Source organism: Harpia harpyja, chromosome 13 (assembly GCF_026419915.1).
Source record: "Harpia harpyja isolate bHarHar1 chromosome 13, bHarHar1 primary haplotype, whole genome shotgun sequence".
Classification (NCBI taxonomy): domain Eukaryota; kingdom Metazoa; phylum Chordata; class Aves; order Accipitriformes; family Accipitridae; genus Harpia; species Harpia harpyja.
In genome coordinates, this window is record NC_068952.1 from 36393080 (window position 1) to 36413544 (window position 20465).

At 43.9% G+C, this 20465-nt stretch overlaps 1 protein-coding gene across 1 annotated transcript in view; it reads right to left on the reverse strand.

Moving 5' to 3' along the window:
* The window catches only part of PGBD5 (piggyBac transposable element derived 5), a 73633-nt gene that overhangs the window by 20283 nt on the left and 32885 nt on the right, over window positions 1–20465 (reverse strand). Inside the window, exons 3-4 of the mRNA XM_052806113.1 lie at window positions 14013–14147; window positions 2229–2409 (exon numbers count right to left, since the gene is read on the reverse strand). Of these exons, the coding sequence (XP_052662073.1) occupies window positions 2229–2409; window positions 14013–14147 (316 nt within the window). The remainder of the gene's footprint in view (window positions 1–2228; window positions 2410–14012; window positions 14148–20465) is intronic.

Here is a 20465-nt window from a genome sequence, read left to right on the forward strand (position 1 = left end):
ATGCAGTAGGATCCCAGCAGGTGCTGGCAATACATTAGCTGCTTTGCAGTAGAGTCAGTAAACACCATCATCTCCTCCAGGGATCTTAGTGAGTTCACCACTACTTGACATCTCTAGCATCTCACCTCTCCCAGCGTCTCATAGTCCTTCCAGTTCAACATCCCCCTGCAAAACCTCTGAGCTAGCTCCTAGTAACTCACGGCAAACACAGACAATCCCATGGCCTTAGTAAACAGAAACACTTTCACATTCTCCTCGTGATCTTCTTTATATAGGAGTGCCACACTATTTTGCAAAGCCAATAAACCTGCTAGCTTAGTGTCCGCCCCCCCACCCACCCCATAGCTTCACTCCTAGGAAGGTGATGGTGTGTACCAGATCCGAAATTTAATTTTGGAAGCAGCTGTCAAATATCATAAAAAGTCTCATGAAGCCATATAACAAATCATGAAGCAAACTGAAATCTCAGTATAGCATTAGCATATTTGATCAGATACTAAGTCGAAAAACATGCTTTAAAAAGACATTACTGAATTTGCTAGCTGCTAGAAGCTGTTAATTTGAATGATCTGTTCAGTGTAAAGACCATGAATAATTCACCTCTGTGAACAATCGGAATTATCTGTAAGTAGCCCTGCATCTTTTTCACTGGGGTTATGGACCAACTGGGTCATGCCATTTTGTCTTTATCCTGCCCCAGCTGAGCATAAAGCTCAAGTTTTTGTCTGTCAGTCTTTACATTTAAACCTGACACACCTCGGGTACTAGGAGCATGTGGGTTATCCTCTACCTTTTTTTGAACCCACATTTTGCATCATTGCTTTGGTAGTCTTAAAAATGTAATGCTTATAATCAGCTGTGAAAAGAGTCATTTACTAAAGAACAGTCTCTGCTCAGAGGAAAAACTCCAGTACACTATAAATATGCTTGACTTCTTTCCCATTTGGCTATTTGCGGCATTTGGGAAACCATGACTCTTTTGTGAGAATATGGCAGTATTCCACTGTACCCTGTGAGCTTCCAGCTTACCTAAAATAATATAGGAGCTAAGTAAGTCCTGCATGGAGCTCAACAGAGACAGCCCTCAGTGCCAGCACAGTCTAAAATGCTCAGCTACAGCACTGGTGCAGCTCACTGGCGTTCTCATTCTAAATGAGAATCAAGATATTGTCTCAATTCCCAGTCTTTCCCCCTGCTTTGGGCCATGTTTCATTAATATAATGCTTTAAGTGGGTTTAATTTTCGCAATGCCTAAAAACCATGCCAAAAGCAAAACTCGGTCGTCAGCGGTGTGTTGAAAAGGGAAATGGCCCCGTAGCCTCCTCGTATGTGATGCATAATGTCAGCCTCCAGTCTTACTGCTATGAAGGACCTATCCTACACCCCACACTGAGTCTGAAAGGCCATGCTGACTGAAGAACGAGTGGAGAGTTACATTGAGATGACTTATAACTGTCAAGAGTGCAGGAGCCTGTAATTCAAGGGGAGTCACAAGTCCTCAGCATTTCTGAAAGCAAAGTAACACGTGGCTTTTCCACACCCAACATGAGGGGGCATTTGACACAGAGGATGACCTGGGATTACTCTCTGCACTAGCAAGAAACTGGCTGGGAGAGCCATATCGACAGACATTTTGCTGGCAAGTGTGTTTTTGCTAATGTAGAGTTTATTATGCTTTCAAAACTAAAAACTGCCCTCCCAAAGCATGTTGATACCAGCAACTAAAGCAAACTTTGCTAAGGCTTTTGCAATGCCATAAAATGTTATCTAGAGAAGTCACATCTTTAACAGGTATTAAAAACAGCAAGGACTTCTAAGACACACCTTTAAGGATTCATGCCATCCCTAGTCTTTCACCACAGGAACAGAAAAATCACAGGCAGCTAGAAAATCCCTTGAAAAGTCCCCCAGGCCATATAGGAGATTAGACCTCACATTTCTAGGGCAAAGAACAAAAGCAAGGGCTTTAATAACCTTATTTAAAATGTTTTTACATCCTCATTTTGAACTTCAAGAAGGCTTGAAGAGGAAGATTTAAAGAGCAACTTAGAAAGCCCTCTGTATAGTACCTTTTCATGAATGAGAACTTTTCTTAGAGATGACCAACTTATCTATAGAAGGAATTGAAATATCAGTGGCAAATATCATTTGGGAGTTTTTTTTAATTCAGTGGCAGGAGGCCTCTAGGTCTGTCATTATTAAAACCCAGTGAGTCACCCGATACACACCTTGCTTCTCAAATTCTTCAAAGAGATTCAGGCTGGTAATGCTTGGGCCAGTGAAGATGATGTAGTTCTTCCCAGAGGCGTTCTGACAAAGGCTTTTGGCCACCATACTGTGAAGCTGCGGTTTGTTCTTCAAAGCATCCAGCCCGTCAGCACCGCTCCCTTCTTTGAGGTGGACATAAATCTTAAACAAGAAATGGTAAGAAAAGTCAGAAGGTTATAAGGAATCCAGAGGGAGCAGATGCAATTGCTAACATACCTGCTCAGCTCAACTGGAGACAAGCTGAGAATCAAGGCAGCAGATACTTTTTATAAACTGCTAATTAATCTAAAGTCCCTTTCAAGGGGCTGTTACTTTAAAACCACCTCAGGTTAGCTGGCACAGCTACTGATAAATACCACATCCTTCGCCTCAGCTTAAGGGCTTCCTGAGGTTCTTGTCACTGTTGTGCAGTTTGAAGATTGTTTGCTTGGCAAGAAAAGACTCCAGCCATAACTGAGATTATGTGTTGTACTGAATCTGCATAGGCTTCAATGCTGCCAGCAAAAGGAGAGCATAGGAACTTCAGTTTCAAGAAAGGCCCCTACAAGATGACCAGAAGGAAATGGCCCATTAGCTTTGCTGCAGTAATGTGCAGATTTATTTCTGTTGGCAGCAACCCCTAGGCTGTGATGCAAGTGCATGTGCACCCCCATAAATGAGAGGAGCCAGCAATACACATACCCAACCAGCCAGAACATCCTCACCAAACTCGCCAGGCACAGAGCTAATTCTTAGATCCTTTACTTAGACCACGATTTGGAGACAACCCACCAAACCAGACTGAACCAGGAAGCAGGGTACAGCGCAATATGCTGCTGTTAATAGAGAAATGCCTGGCTCATTTGTAGCAGGCTGCAGTAGCTTTAGCGTGTATCCTGCTGCAGTACAGTCCACATTGCTATGCATTTCAAGAGAGCTGTCACCATCATCTGTAGCATCTGTAGGTGGACATACATGTTTGTGTTAGAGTGCAGGAACATTTATCCCTTAGTAATGTGACTATAATTAATCAAAGACCGTCCCACCAACTGAAAGAGCACTGAAGTAAAGCTATTGCTTCATTCCTACAAGTGATCCCTCTAGAAGAGGAGTCTTCTGCATTGTCATGCAGAGGGAGAGAACACATCACCCTTCTTTTGTACACAAGCCTTTGATTTTATTTCACTGACAGTATTTTACAAGCATAACTTTCACCAAAGTTGAACATCTATTAAAATCAACTAGGCATCTGACCTTCATCTTGTTCTAAAAGTTAGCAGAAATAACCTGCTGGAAAGAGAAACGGGAAGAAGCAGACACTGTGCTCAGTCACTCAAACAGCACTGTAACACCATGGAGCTTGTAAAGATTTAAAAACACACACAAATGCAAATTTTCTGAAAAATTTGCTCAGGCCTGCCCTCACGACTTTGGCTCTGAAATACTCAAATCTTTTAGGAATTCCAGAAAATTTTACCTGTCAGAGAAAAAGCTGAAACTTGCTCAGTACTTAGGAGCAGGGAAAAGGATTTTCGCCTTGTCTGTTGGAGTGATGGATCCACAACCAGCTTTTCTTAAACTTGTTTGAGACTTCAACCATCCAGAACATACAGCATTGCTTTCCTGTATATGCATCTGTTTCTCTTACCAACACACTCCTTCATAAAGCAAAGTTCATTACAATGCTCAGAGAACAAAAATGCTCATGTTTACAGTAGTGCTCCCAGTAATTTATCTCAATGATCTTAGAGAAGAAAAAAATTCAATTAAACAGCTTCTCCCTATTTTAGATGGTGTATCTCCTAGCACTAGTATTCTAGGCATATTAATGTAATATTCCCTAGCAATTCATGCATCGTAGAACAGACCCCAGAGGAGTGTGTTACGTAGGTAATCTCTGAGAAATGAGACATAATTTGTATTTTGAAGTAATTGACATGCTAAACAAAGATGTTGGTGCAAGGCGAATGCACACTAATTCCAAAAAGAAGTACAGCATATATTAAAAGGAAGTCTTAAATATACATTATTTATCTTAAAAAAAAAAAAATCTCTATTTTGATAGAAATAGTTTCCAGATGAGGACAAAGGCAGGAATGTTTGTAGACTCCCTGATCATGCTCCACTCACTTTTGAAAGCTGTCAAACTTGTGCTTTCCCCAATGCTAAGGCTGAGGACTAGCTAATTATGATAAGTCATTTAGGTTATTAATTAGGGCTCCAGAGAGCAGCTTAACAGTGGAATGCATACAAAGGGCAGACTGTTCCAAATTTACAGAAAAGGTATTTCATGATTATGGGCATCGAAATTAGGATTAGGGTACTAGTATGACAGCACAGAGACCACACATCAAGCCCTTAAAATCTACAGACAAGGCAGTGGAGACAAAAGATGCAGACACATTAGTTTTGACCTTGGATTACCACTTGAGCTGAAAACAAAGCAGGAATCTCTAAGTCTAGGAAAGTGTCTTACACCTTCCCTCCCCTACTGCAGTAAGTCTTAGCCAACCAAGAGTCTCTCCTGCTCCATGCTCACTTCGTGTTCCCCATAGAGTATCCCCCAAGAGATGAGACAGTCTGCTGGTGAGTCAATTGGTCCCTCACCATGGGTTGGTTTGGGTCTGCAAGCACCTACTTCAAAGCACATGCCCACCATGCAACTTTCTACTGAGATATCACTATTTTCCTACTAGGAATCTACATACTCCGTAGGTTTTGTTAGCGGAGTTCCCTGTGCACCTGGCACCCTCCCTCTGCGCTCTGCTCTCTCTCTAGGGTCCTTGTAATGGCCACCTTGTGATTCTCATCCCTCCCTTGCTCTGTTCACCTTCCCATTGCCCTTTACTCAAACATCCATACCCACCGCTGAACCTTCCCTCCTCCTCCAATGTTAAATATATCCCCTTTTTTTCTCCTTGGGCACTTCCTTGCCTACCCAAGCACAGCCTTTATTCTTGGCACAATTTTTCTTGTTTTGGAGAAGCATCATTCAAAGCTTTATCATGCTCAGCTCTATTGGGAAGATGGGTGACAGCAGCATAATGTTGGAAGATATAAAGGCTGCTGTGAAACAGCGGCTGGGTACAGACAACTGGCAAAGGCATAGCTTCAAATATCCTTGCAAGTGCCTAGGATCCCATATGGCTTTTATTTTCCCTCTCCCCAACCTCTCATCCAGCTTATTTCGTTCTACCTCAAATCATTAAGATCCTGCCTACTGAAGCCCACAGCATTCCTCCCCATTCTGTAATGCATTAGAAGTGGTATTTAACAGTTTGCAGTCTGCAGAAAAAGCACAGAATTGCCAGAAAATGGCTGCAAGACTTTCACAAGCACAGTCAGAAGCTATTCCCCAAAAACCGTTTGTTAAACCACTCACCAGAGCTCCTGGTTTGCCCTGTGACAGCGTTAGTGCTTTGTGCCCTTTCCATGTGCTCCAATAGCAAAATGTTGTCAGAAGTACAGGCTCGACAACTGCTGCTGGACAACAGATGGAGGTGTTGGCAGCAACATCCTCTGCTTCTGCGGGTGACAGTCAAAGCAATGCTTCTCGAATATCTGCAAAGATCACTTTTACTGTGTATCTTTTTCTAGTGGTTACTGATCCATTCAATCTACAGCACCAAACAGGATAACTTCTATAGATGTGACATCATCTGTCTTAGCAGGCAACTACAGGCTGAAGCTCTATATCCTGCAGTGCTGGGACAGAAACGGAGCTTTCTCTAGTCATGCCTCAATTATTTGTTTCTTACAAGAACAGCTACACATTCAGTTCTGCCATCTCTCTATCTACTGCAGCCCTACTGCACCAGATACTTTCAATCCAACATGTTTTAATCCCGTGCACACAATACCAGCTCTCTCTTCTCACACCATTTAACTCATCCTTCAAACCCTCCTCTCTTCTGCCTTCAGTCTCCATGCAGCATCCTAACAATATCTTCCCTTTAAAAGCCTGACAGTAAGAAAAGATCTTCACAGTCTCTGGCTCATCTTTCCTTCCACCTACAACTGCTTCTGCCTCCTCCCATCGCAAACACAAAGGTAGGTATCAATCAATATACCGGAATGCCCGAGCGACAGGGTATGGGTGAAGACTGTGCTGAGCTCTTCCAAAACAAGAAAAACACTGCAAAGTGGCCTGGAAAGACCATTTGCCTACACAGAGGCAATCAGAAAAGACATCGCATTTCTGAGCAGGAGATTTCACATGTTGACAGATGAGAGGCAAGTCAATCACCTGTCATTCAGAAACTCAAACCAAGTATGTTCAGCTACAGAGACAGACTGCTAGAGAGAGTCTGGAAGGAAGATCTGAGAGTAGGCATCTGTGCTACAAGCCAACAGGAATTTCCTTGCTCTGTGCTAGCAATTTACTGTATGGAAAATTCATGTGGAAGGTTCGTGAGGTCTCACTAGAAACTGGGTAAAAAACTGAGCACTTAGGAACAAAAGCTGCACCTTGACTGCACATTTAAGAGTGCCCTAGAAACTAAAATATTGGCGATTCTGCTTATATTCAAAGCTCAGATGGCAAGTTGAAAGCACTTGTGAATAGCACATCCCAAATACTCCACATTCATGCATAATTGAAGCACCCCAGGGTACAATTCTCAAACAAAATAGGTGACATTTGGAAGAAAAAAAAAGGGCAAGGGTATTAATAAACAAGAGGAAAATTTACATTGTGCAAAAAATCTCACAAAGGGCAGACCTAAACAACCACAAAACAGAAGCCAAGTTTTTAGTTATAAAACAGTTATAAAACAGACACAGTTATAAAAGCAAGATAACAAAGAATGGTACTGTCATAGTTTTTGGATCCTAAATAGCTATTGAAAAAATAACTTAATTTTTCTATAGACTTCACAGCCAAATACTCAACTGCTCATTCCCAGCACCACTCCCTAGACACTGCCTCATTCTGTCTTCCCCTCTTATCCTAAACCTCATCTCTGTTGCCATTACCATCACTGTTGGGAGATCCTCCCCTTCAGTCCCACCCCAAACCTTCTGCAGCCCATATTCCCCCCTTCTTTAACACCCTCTTCCCAGCCAGCTCTTAGGTCTAGCTCTTCCTCAGCAGCTGTTGGCACCACTAATGGTGTTCTTACCAAGACTGGATCTTTTCATTTGCTTGAGCCTCTCTTCATTCTCTTCCTATTCCTCTAAAGGCTACTTTGAAAATGCATGCAAGGGACATGCAGCTTTCCCATTCTGTTCCCAGCTAGCTCTTGGGGTTCCCCCTACAAAGCTCTTTCCTTGGTCCCCCTCTCTTCTCCCTCTGCCTCCTATTTTGAATGAGTTCAACCTGCATTAACACACAGATCCAGCTAACACCTTTGTGTTGAGGACTGGCAAATCTCTGTTTTGTCTGCACGTGTTCTTCAAATTTTCTTACAAGATGTATTGGGTCTGCGTGGCAAGATTTTGGTAGCGGGAAGGGGTGAGGGAGTGCTACAAGGGTGGCTTCGGTGAGAAGCTGCTAGAAGCTTCCCCTATGTCTGACAGAGTCAATGCCAGCTCATGTCCAGCTTTTCATCCACCAGTACACCCAAGTCCTTCTCCGCAGGGCTGCTCTCAATCCCTTCATCCCCCAGCCTGTATCGATACCTTTCTTAGAAAGGATGCAACCCCCACAATGCAATTGCTAATCTATGCACTGGTGCTGCTACCTTCTTAGCGCTGCTTTGCCAGGCTCCCTCTGTGTAACTGGCAGCCCAGCTCCGGTCCAGGATGGAGGCCTCGCTCTGGTGGCACACAATTGCATGGCCTTGGTTCAGTTTTTCTGAGAAAATCACTGTTGAGCTATAGGAAGGTGTATAAGTGCGAGTATGTAAGTGAGAAGGTGTAAGTGATGCAAGATAAAAGTAAAAACTATCAGGAGTGCTGTAACTGTCGAGGACATAACATTTATGTGCTCAAGATAATACTTAGTTGCTCAAGGGAGAAAATACTTACATAAAAAGCTATAAAATCTTAAGAAAAAACCAGAAGAAGACAATTCAGTAACACCAAGGACCCAGCTCATTTCCAAGGAGCAACAGAGCTGATGACCGCCTGGCCTGTGCAGGCTCACTGGGAGCAGGGAGTACCCTGGTGCCTAGCTAGCAGTGTGTTGGTCCCAGCAATCTGCTGTGTGCATTACCCAGTAAACACTGCTGTACCACCCTGCCTGCAGAGTCTCCGGGCAGCCGAAAGGTGCCCGAACTAAAATGACTCGCTGTAGGAGACTTATGCCTTCATCTTGCATTTAGATGCTGAGCTTGCTAGGGCAGGGATTGTCTTTTTGTTCTGCCTACAGCACAAAGGCATGGGATCATTGAGGGTCGTTCCTACGGCAAGACTATTAAGTGAGGAAGAGAGGAGGCTCTGGTGCTTTTATCCTCCTTCCTCAGGCAGAGCTGCACTGAGTGAGAGCAGCTGCAGAAAGGAGACAACTACGCGTGTAGTTTTATCATCCGCAACTCCAAGCACCACAGGCAGGAACTAAAAAATAACCTTCACTTCCACCTGAAAATAGACACTAAGACTGCGTGTAAACTCAGGGAGAGATCTTTGCATTAGGTCACATTTAGATGTTTGTTTTTCCCATTCATCTGGAAACACGGTAAGATTGTAAACTCCACAGAAATTAACGGGGCTGGCCCATCACACATCTGCAAAACTACCTTCCCACTTAATATTGGCAAGCAAGAGGATAATTGACTTTTAATCAAGATCCGAGATTCTCAGATGCTGACAATACAGAACTGCATGCATTAAAAAGCCAGAGCCTGGTGGGAGCCAGAGGAAGAAAGCAGATAGGATTTTCCAGCCACCAGTGACTGACAAATGAAGGCGATCAGATTTCCTGGGATCCCCTCGCAGCCAAAGCCTGACCTTGAGAACCTCCTCAAAGCAGCCGCTACATCTGTGCATTCCAGATGCAACTGTTCCAGCAACAGAGAAATTATCAGGGCACTGTTTAAAGAAACCCAAGGGCTCAGACTAATCTCTAAACAGAACTTAAACCAGGCTGAACACCAACATTTCTGAGCAGCTTTATTAAACAAATGCACAGATGGCCAACTCTCCTGCAACTCTGACCTTGAAAACAAAATTCACTCCAGGCTTATTTACCCCTCCCTTTCCCAGTGACTGAATGCACTTATGTGGTGTGTTGTGAAATTATAAATTCTTTGGGGCACCATCTCAGTTTCCCTAAATTCTGGAAATAAGTTCCTACTCTGTAAAACCAACAGGGTTATGAAGTATTCAAGCCGACTGTACTTATCATGTTTGAAAGCAAGAATGAACTACAGCATTTACTATAAAAGCATGGTGTTTACATTGGGGTTTTTTTCTGCAACTGAGAGCTCTGCCACTGATCTGTGGAGCGACCTCAGACATCTCCCTTCACTGAGACTGCTGCTCTTCAGGGAGAGAGCCATTTCTTACCCTCTCATGCAGGGGCCACCCTGATCCAGGTTGCAGTCTTTAAATTCTGCTGTAGTGCAAGTCTCTGACCATTCAGTAAGGTGGGAAGACTCAAGCTACAGAGACACAGTCCTTTTCCTTAATCTGTGGTGACTCATCACTTCTTCAGGGTAAGCAGTGGAAGGTGGAATCTCAAATTCAGTCCCAGCACAAGGATCTAAAGGACTTCATAGATCTGAGGGACACGTTTCACAGAGATATTAGTGAAAATGAAATGCATTATTGCAAGAACTTTCTGCCAGTGAATAAAAGCGAGTGCAGAGCCCATATATAGTTTGGGGGCAGGGAGGGGGTGTGGGAAGGGAAGAGCATCCAGAATAGCCTCAGAGAACAAACTTCATCCCAAGGAATAGGAAAGGATACACACATCCATAAAGTCATTTCTTCTCCACGATATCATCACAGGTTTGTTAAGTGAATAATTAGGTTGATGAGCTAATTCCATTACCGCCTATCATAGTGATTAATATTGCCTGACGGTCCCTTTGCAGTGCTTTCTACCATCTACATACTGCCTTCCATTTTGCTGATTGATGGCTCTTTGGGTCAGGGACTGCCTTTCGGGTTATCTTTGTGCCATGGCCCTGTGGTTCAGGAGGAGGCACTAAAGGAACAGCTCATCCTGCCTGACTCCCCATGGGGTCCAGCACATGGCACCAGCTTCCTGTGCTTCCTTCTCCATCTGCAAAATGACCAGAAAACCTTCTTGTGCAGGAGAACAAGGACTAGGCATCACTTAGGAACAGTTACCCACGGAAAAGAAAGAGAGAGCATGATGTGCCCTGCCAGGACAAAATAATTAGCCCTGATCATATTTTTGGGAACTCTCAGCAGTTTTTTATGAGCTTTATTTCTATATCTAAAATGATGAAGAGTCTTACCAATCATATTTATGAACATCTTTTACAAGCCAAGTGTTCCAGACTTTTTGAGAGAAAAAGAGAGAAGTAAAACTGACACAACTAGAGTTTTGATTTAAATAGGATGACTTACTCAGCAAATACGCTAAGAAAGAAAGAAACACTTCTAAGCTACTGTGATCATTTAAACTGCAATCAAGATATTAAAATACTGGTTCAAAAAGTGTCTTAGTGGTAACACATATGTAGGGAAATATATTGGAGGGAAATGAGGAAAGCAAAGAGAAGATGGAGCAGAGACGGACACCTGAGGTCCTGCAAGCTGAGTTTGCTGTTCTCACTGAATTAGAAAGAAAGAAACAAGAAGGCCCAAGCCCTCTCCTGCAGCAGCAGCTGCTGCCAACTTGATGTCCAGCATCAAGGATGGCAGAAAAAAGCAACAGTATCAGGGCAGTTTTGCTGCCTGCTTTGCCAAAGTCAGCTCTCCTGGAGCCCTTCTAGCCCTCTGAAAGGTTTTGTTCATGTTCCCAGCTGCTGTAGACGTATATTTACTTTGTTTGAATGATGTGTCCTTCCTGCATGTTCCCACTTGGCCACCTGACCGTGCAAAGATACTCAGCAACAAGGCTATTCGCTGCAACAAGATGCTTTGCTTGAGGAATTCCAAAGCAGAGATATGATCTGAAATTGTGCATCCGTCTTAAAACAGAGACTTAACTGTCAGTGTGCAGCCAGGTTATCTGTATTACAGAAAAGTAGTCTAATATATACACATTATTTATATTATGCATATATAAGCCTACGCACCTTCTTATATCCACAAGCAATATTTGGTTTTTATGCCACTTCTGTTCCATGAATGGCTTATAGGGCTGGATTTTTAACCAAATGCCATTTGCTTAAAAAAGCAAATGATGAGCCATCAAACAGAAGTATTTACTCACCCCCAAAAAAGTGATTCAGAGTTTTTTTCATGAGAACAAGACGACAGAGGACTTTGGGGGGTCAAACAGCTAAAACTACTAACATTAACAACTGCCCTGTGAGCTGCCAATCAGGAGCTGTTCATGGAGCAGCTCAGCATGTGGCTTCAAAACACTGATATCAATTTTACATTAGGAAAACAAACAAACCAACCCTTTGCATCGTAGGAAAAGCAGATCATGGGGAAAATGGGGATGTCCTCAAATGGACATTTTTCAACTCGTCATTCAGGTTCAGAGGACCTTGCTTCTGGCCAGAAGCATCACAGCCTTCTTGAGATTCCTTCCATTCCTGAGAGCTAGTCATATGTAGCTCACTTCCCTCTTCTTCCTGGGCTGCCTCACCTTTTTATAGATATTATTCAGACTTTTGAAATTGAATTAGCCTGATTTATGAAGTGTTTATAGTCATATTTTATCCTGAATAAAATGACCTTGATGTCATCATGTGGAAACAATGAGGGAGGGAATTCGTCCAGACCATATTACAGAATTTCTGCATATTTCCAAGTAGGTGCTCTAAGGTTTTTCTGACAGCATACTGGTGATAGACCAGTCAGTCCTTAATATCAGGCAACAAGTCTTTCCTTCATGATGGCAGTTTCACAAGAGATGGAGGGGAAGGTGTGCACATGAAGGGGGAAAACATTGGATTTTTTTCTTATTTAGATCAATTCTCTCCATATGTTAAACACAGGAAACACCCCCTTCTCTGTTTTAATACAGTCAATACACCAAACAACTACCAAATAAGTGCTTTGTATTCTGCAAGATCCCTCATAAGTGTGACGGATAACTGAACGTAGCATTTCAAGCATACCATAGTTGAAGACCCCCATCCTCGCCAGAAAAGGTTTTTCCATTTTAGCATGAATGTTCATGTATATTCTTTTTCACTCTTCCCTGAGGTCCCTCTCACCCAATCATTTTAGCATGATGATAATTACAGCCAACTCATGGAATGAAAATAGAAGGCAGCTGGTAAGATGATCCTGGATATCATCTGGATGCAAGTGAAGCACGAGTATTTAATTCATTAAGGGAGCAGAAGGATTAGGGTGGTGCTGAGCATCCTTTCTGTCTAATTTGACATTCCATTAATTTACTCTCTCGATGGACAGGACGGGAGGCGCAACGTAATTATAGCTCAGAATGTGAAACCTCTGGCATGTCTGAAGACTTATTAGTTTGATGGCAGTTGGCTGGGGGGAGCATGGTGAGAGAGATCAGCAAACTTTGTGCTCGCTGTACCCATTACTCTTCAGTAATAAGCTGCGTGTGGGACCGGTGGAATTCACCTTGGCAATTAAGGACACTGCCTCTGTATAGCAAATGACTTTCCAAAAGCCTTGAGAGCAGAAACTTCCAAGGATGCTTCACAAGGTGAATCTATTTTGTATTGGATGAAAACAACTGCTTTAAAACCTGGATGGAAGATGTATGAACCTAATTTTCTTCTTAGAGTGAATAGCATTACTGAAAATGCAAACCCCTGTTCCCAGTGAGCCTCTTTTCTTGCATAGCTACTCAAACAGTCATAGTGATTCACGGATCAAATTTTACTGTGAACAAATGTTCAACCACAGCAAATCCACAGGCCCTGCAGTTTTGACATGCATTCAGTCTAAGCAGGCAGTGTGCATGTCCTACCTGCACCTCCTACCTGCACCTCCAAACTGCTGCTCTGGAGCATGCAGGACACCACGTTTTCACAGAAGCTCTTGGGAAAAAGAAGTTATCAGAAAATATCTGCCCCCTCACCTCTAGGTTTCAAAAAGAAACGGCTGGATCTTTCAAGAGCTCTCAAAATACATCAGCAATTGGGGAATCCAAGAATTTGAGAAGTTGTCCCCAATGCTTTACAACACTAAAACCAAATCCTTTAACATGTCTCCCACTCAAGCTCATATCTCACCTTGAAGTCACATCAGATTTTATTTCTTTGGTAGAGAAGCAGAGGTGTGAAAAGAGATGTAATAGGAAACCCCGCTAATGTTTCTCACAGAAAAATGGACATCTTGATACCGTATTGATTTAGTCTATTGGATACCACTGGCTATCAGATGCAGCATTATACTTAGAGAAGCTGACTCATTAAAAATTACAGAAGTCACAGTACCTAGACATTTAGATAAACTTAGGATGTACAAACAGACAGACCTTTTAACTCCATTTCAATTTAATTAGCTGAGGGCTGGCAGCCAGATGGACAGTATTAGAGACAGGCACCCTCAGTTAAATCAAACAGCAAACAGAGCATCAGGAACCTGTCGTCACTGTCCGTCGGATCTAGTATCTGCAGCAGTCAGAGGCCTGCTGCATTCAGACTGCAGCCCCCAGCAAGGCAATGAAGAGAAGTTGCTGTTACCTTTGGTCCTGCAATACATTTAAGGGCCTGCTGGAACTGGATCAAGACATCGGAAGAGGTAAAACCCACCTGGCAGATGAAACCGGTGGATGAGCACTGCCGAACCCAGAGACTGAATTTCCTCTTTTTCCTCTTGCGCAGCTCCCTCTCTGTGCATGTGGCAATGAAAACAGGATCTTCGTCAATCAGGGGCTCATGTAGTACCTGCAAGTGGCAAGAAAAGAGGCAGGGGGGAGAAACAGAAGAGTACAAGATTGCTGAAAAAAATGGTGCTTTAAATTCTTCCAAGGAAATACAAACCTTGCATTGTGCTTGTGTGCATTACCTCATACAAAGGAGCAAACCCACTTTTGTTCAATGCTACCATCCAACAAAAACCAAAAACCAAAGCCTGGCCACACTCCATTGTGGATGGCTGCTCCACACGTGCAAACATTGCAAGGCATGGCTCTCACTTCTCACTATCAGCTACTGTTTAACATCCCTCCAAAATGTGGCCTCTACCTCCCACTATCAGCTACAGTTCAAAATGAGGCAGGGGATGGGGGTGGGTGGGTAGAGATTGTTAGCAGCATCCTTCTCCAAGCTTCATCATCAGCTTTGTCTTGTTTGGCAGAATGTCTCCTACCCAAACGTGCCCTACAATATGTTGTAAGGTACACTCCTTGGTTACAGCAAAGGCAAACACACAGCAGAGGGAGAGAAGTTAAGGGAGAAAAAGATATCTTCTAGTGCCACTTAAGGAGGTGGTGAAGAGACAGAAAACATTTTTCCTGGTGGCAGCAGCTTCAGGGAAGCCTCTCTTGCCTCAGGAGCTGAAAAATTTGACAAAAAGAGACAGAAAGATGAAGGACCAGAGGCAGGAATAGAAGAAGACAAGGCAGACTGAAGCAAGTAATGAAAATCTGTGAAAGTGAAGAAATTTCTGCACTCTGCATTCAGATGATATAAGCGGTTTCCTGTTCCTTATAGCTGTTTTGTTACACTTCTCTCCATTAATTCTGTAGCAAAGTCACTAGGCTTTACACCACAGAACCCACCTATAGAAAACCACTACTGCCTCCTTGCAGCTCACAGGTAGCTATGCATAACATACACATCCCTGACTGCATGGTGTGTGAGTTGTCTAGCAAGTCACTTGTGAGAGTACAAATGCTTGGAAACTGTTGAAAAGTCTCAGCTGATGAATGCTGATCAACTTCAGACCTCTAAATCTAAATTAGAGCAAGCCACTTCAGGCTCCCCTCCTAGTACATGAGGGAAAAGCAGTCCCAGGAGGTCATCATTCACACCCTTTTAAAGATGTGCAAAATAAAAGTCAGATGGGTTATGATCTAAAGGAGCCCATTCTTTTCCAGTGACCATCACCCCAAGAGACAGGCTCAGATACAGGTATCCACAGTGCAGAGGCTCTCACCCTCAGACCAAGCCTTTCCACATCTGCATGCGTGCTACTTTTGTGCACATCTGCACGCAGCCAGTGGTGGAAATGAGAACAAAGCTGCATTAAACCTGGGAGTGATGCTCGTAGGACAGATGTGGTGGGTAAGCAGTTAAGCACCAGTGACAAGCAGCTGCTGGCCTCCTGAATACAAGACGTTTGCTGAACATCACTCTGTTAGCCCAAAATAGGCACCCATGCCCTCCCGACGCAGTGGCGGCTGCACACTTTCCTTTATACGCACTCCACTTCTTAACGGCTCATAAAACATTCACAGGACCATCTGAAAGCACTCTCATGAAATGTTCAAATTATACACCAAAATGCAGATGCGAGCAAGGAGAGCTGCACACAAAGCTATTTGTTCTTAAAGCTGCAGCTGCCCCATTTCCCCACTGAAGACAAATCCTCTTCCCCTCCCAAGGTCCACATGAAACACCGCTCTTCCTTTCTGAAGGCCACCAGAGGCATTTCACACTTCCACCTCAGGGAATTCTGACAGCGTTTTGCAAATATTAAACGTGCCCTTATTTGCTTTTGCCTTTCTGCTTCTTCCGTGCAGAGGGGAGAACCACATCCTTTGGGATGGGGTTGGATACACCATTAAGAATTCCTCAGCTTCTGGAAAGGCCCTCTTACCTGCCAGATCCCACTGAGTGGTGTGGTTCAACTGTTATAATCTCCCCCGCTGTAGGATGGAGAGCAGCAGAAAGAAAAGGCTGTATAAGCATCACTTGAGGACATTTTTTACCCTCTGTCATTAGCTCAGCTCCCTCCCTCTGCGCCACAGCATCAGCTCTTCTCACAGCAGCTCTACTGCATCCTGCTTACCCTTCACACTCTTTTTGCCTTCTAAGACACATTAAGGCCTGTCAGCCTTAAATTTAGAAAACAAATCTGAATTTTTAAAACCTCTCCCCATCTTCCTCTTCTCCCTGCCCACGCTCAGCCCTGCCTTCCCCTAGGACCCAGAGCTTCCCCTCCTTTCCCCTATCGTGAATGTTTAAGTCATTCCTATTTCTCCATAAGAAGACTAATGCTCCACTGAAGTCCCTACCGAACTGCTGGGAAGCGGGAACAAAAATGGAAACAGAGTAGGGCAAGATTTGCTGTTGCTGCAAAGAGGCAATGTGGACAGGCAGGGAAACTGAACTGAAAACCCTGGATCTTGCTCTTCTTGCTTCCTCCGGAGCAGGTGGGGAGACAACTGTTGTCACCCCTCCATATGCAACCACTGCTTCAACAGCTGTGAAGGACTTTGCAAGCAAGGCACTGTATGGGCTGTGCCTGCTGCTGGAACAGCTGATCCCCATCTTGTTTTCAAAGGGGGCAATTTGTTGCTTCTGGCACTGACATGGTTTTCTTACGACAAAAGTTAGCCCTGTTGCCACTGGCCAGTCCTATTAGTTTGTTCACTCTCTTTCATTCTCAGCCTCCTCGCTCCTCCTGTAATCTCAAATCCACCTCTTTGCCAAATCCCCATGCAAAGTGGTATTTGCTCCTTCCCCATTCCCCATTCTTGCTGTCGCAGCAATGACTGCTTTTCCTAGAGTGAGCTTACTGCCCCCATGGCATATTCTTTCCTGCTTCTCATCTTCCTAGATAAAAATCTACTTCCAGGCTTAATTGACTCCTACACGTATTCCTGGCTGCCTCTTCACCATCTTTGACTCACTCCCCAAGCCCTCCCCTCTTCCTGTTCTGATTTCCTTTGATGCGAGATATCTTGTGGATTTCTTCAGAGAAATCATCCCCATGTTCTTCTCTCACATCCCCAGTTTTGTTCAGGTCTAAGAAGCTCCTCATCTAGTTGCTTTGCTCCCCACAGCTATCCCATTGCTTTTTTTTTTTCCTCTTCTTTATAGCCATCCTCATCCCTGCTAGATCTTCTTGCCAAGCTTTAACTCTTTGTTTTCCCCTCAATATGTACATGCATTCCAAGTGCTGGAGTCCCATCTTGGAGTCTTCCCTCTCCACCAATTGCTCCATCTCACAACATCTTTCATTCACTGAACAAAACAGCTAGCCACTGTCAGGAGTGCCTGCCTGCCTTCTCCATTTTAGATCACCTCCAAAGCTCTTTATACTCCACAGTTCCACCCATCCTGCTCTCACCACAGCCCAAATAGGCTTGTAGGCAAAGCCCAGAGCCACTCTTTTGTACTTGGACTTCCTGGACTCCACTGCCTTAGACAATGAACCAATATGTCCTTGAGATAGCTTATCTTCTCTTAGCTCCATGGCCATTCCCAACACAGGCTGTCTCTTCAGCCCATCTCCTGGAGAAACTGCCTCAGCTTGCCTTGTCTCTGGCTTTTGGTGGGTACCATCCAGTTGCAAACAGAGTCCCCTGGATGCACCTGCATGCACAGATTCAGGCATTGCTTCTGCAATAGTAGCTTGTGCTTCTGCTTCTTTGCTCCAAAGCTCCTGTCTTAACTAAATTCTCTGCTAGTATCTGACATCTCTGCTTGCACATCTAGTTGTCAGTTCTGATTTTATTATGCTGCATTTGAGAGCATCTCCCTTCCCTTAAGATAACCCCTTACTATGTCTTTTTTTGGTCATTGCAGACATCCCTCTCCTCCTGCTGCAGATCTTGCTGGCCAGTGAATCTGAATGTCAGTCTTTACCTCCAACTCCGTGCAAGGTCTTCTGAGCCAGGCAGTGTCTGCATTTTCCATGCTTTCTGAGTAACAGCTCTAAAATGTTATTCATTTGAGAGTAACAACCCACCCACGGAGTCAGGTTTTCATCCAAGCCCACAGCCATTCTGCAACAGTTTTCCTTTTGGCCTCAACATAAAGCCATCTTGCCCTACAGATTGCCGCCGGAAAGCCATTCTCCTAGTCCATCACACTGGCCACATATTGCTTTTCTTTATTTCTCTCTGATAGCTCTTCTTCTCCAATGGATCAGACAGATTCTTTCTCTTCACTTTCAAAGACCTGTTTGGTCTATCCACATTTTAGTGATCCCCTTTGCCATCATTCAAAGGTTACCTCCCACCTCTGATGGGGCCATGATTTCACGCTCCTCTGCCCATTTGTTCAGTCTTCAATTGACTGCCTTTAAAGAAAAATCAGTTCTTACAGCACTCCATTACCATTAGGTAATTTAAAAATAGCCATAAAGGTTCATCATTTTCTGCTGTCAAACTCTCCCTAAAATCTGGCTTCACCGAGGATCAACCAGCCAAGAGCTACAGGACATCAGAAATTTACCTTGCTATTCAATATTCTTATTGCTCCTCTGTGTGCCTTCCTCTTACTCCATGTCTTATACTTGGCCGTCGTCCTCTGAATACTTACATCTTTGTGTTACACTCACAGAAGCCCTAAAACAGAACAGTCCTGGTTTGGGACCAGCATCCTTACTCACAAATAATCATTCTGAAAACAGTAAAAGTGAGATATAGAGGTGTGACTTGAGCAAGATCTTGTAATTCGGAAATGCCCAATACCAAATCAACATCTAATGATGAGGACACAAAAGAGCTACGAGTTCATCAGCCTGGTTTTGCCCCTCTGTGTTTTCAGAGAAGCTGTTGTGTCATGTTGTGAGCTGGTTTGGAAGAACTATGTTGAAACTGCTTAGCTGTACCCTATGATACCACCAAGAGCGAAACACAAACAAGCCCCCATAGTGGCCATATTTTAGCACCATGCCTTTGGAGCAAGAGGTTAGAGTTACGTCTCTCTTTTTGCCAGGGAGTTCATTGCTGCCTGAGGTAAGGACTTCAGGTGGCTGTTCCCAGCTGACATTTCACTGGGCATATGCAGAAATGTTTGGTTCCAAAATGCTGAAGAGAAGGTACTTTGCAGCGAGAGGGAGGAGGAGAGTGCCCGGAGTTGTGCTCCTGACCTCTCCCACACCAGTCAGGGGCAGCCAGAGACAGCGATCCTGTCTAGTCACATCCCACTGACAAGCATATAAATACTCAGCAGGCACAGAAGGATATTTGCGCACTGATGTTATTTTCCTGAGCTCCTCTGGTTTCTGGAATTCATGTATATCCTTGGCGGGTGAGTACCCTTGAATTTGTTGCAGTATACCTCCTGAGCTCAGGCAGGGCACCTTCCCTGTCTCCAGGCTTCCACTCGTCAACAGAAGCACAGCTACAAAGCTATGTGGACCTCAGCAGCAAAGAGATGACACTGATGGCAGGAACTGACCCAAACCTCCGCCTCTTGTTGCTCAGGTAGAGGCAGCGGTAATTTATACAGAAGATGCCGGGGAGGGATAGGATGCGGAGGATATTCCTGTCGTTCTTATCGAATCTACGTCAGAACACCTTTTTTTTTACTTCAGAAATTGAAGCTAGCACTGCTGATACACAATTATAATGTTCTGGGCTTTCAATACCTTCATAAGCTGGAGAGTAATTATTTCCTTTTGTTTGCTCAGTATATTTAGCAAAATAATTATAATTCACTAGACTGTTTTCTTTGTTTTGGTATATTGGCATAGTTCTCTCTTTCCCTCTGCTTCCTTTCATAGAAACCGTGGTGTCATTTTTGCATGCACATTTTGGAGCGGGGGAGGGGAGGTTACACATGAGAAAAAAACCCTAGATATTTTCTGAGACAGAAATTCCACTTAAAGAAACTTTTCCAGCTCTCCAAAAGGAAAATATCAAATCTGTAGCAGAAATAACTGTGAAAGCAGATGCTGCACTGCCTACCTGACAGAGATGGCCTGCTCTGTCCATAGGGCGAGTTAAACATGGCATCTTCCTAACCCATGTTCTGTGAGTCCACAGAGGAAGAAAATCGGTAATAAGTCTACCTACAAGCCCAACGGCTTTGCTGCACTCAACAGCAAGGAGTCCAAGTCATTCCTCTCCTTGATGCCACTTACAAGACGTTAGCCTAAAGCTTGAGCGTAGATCACGGCTCAGGCACAAACCATCCAGATACCATAAGTCTTATGTTTAAGATACAGGTATACCTTCAGCAATGAATCCATTTTGAACTTGGGATTCCAGGTATCACTGATCACAGAAACCTGGGCCCCTCTTCCCAAAACACTTTCAGAGGCAGCACATCCAAAAGCCCATCTGAATGGGTCTTTCCCCTTGT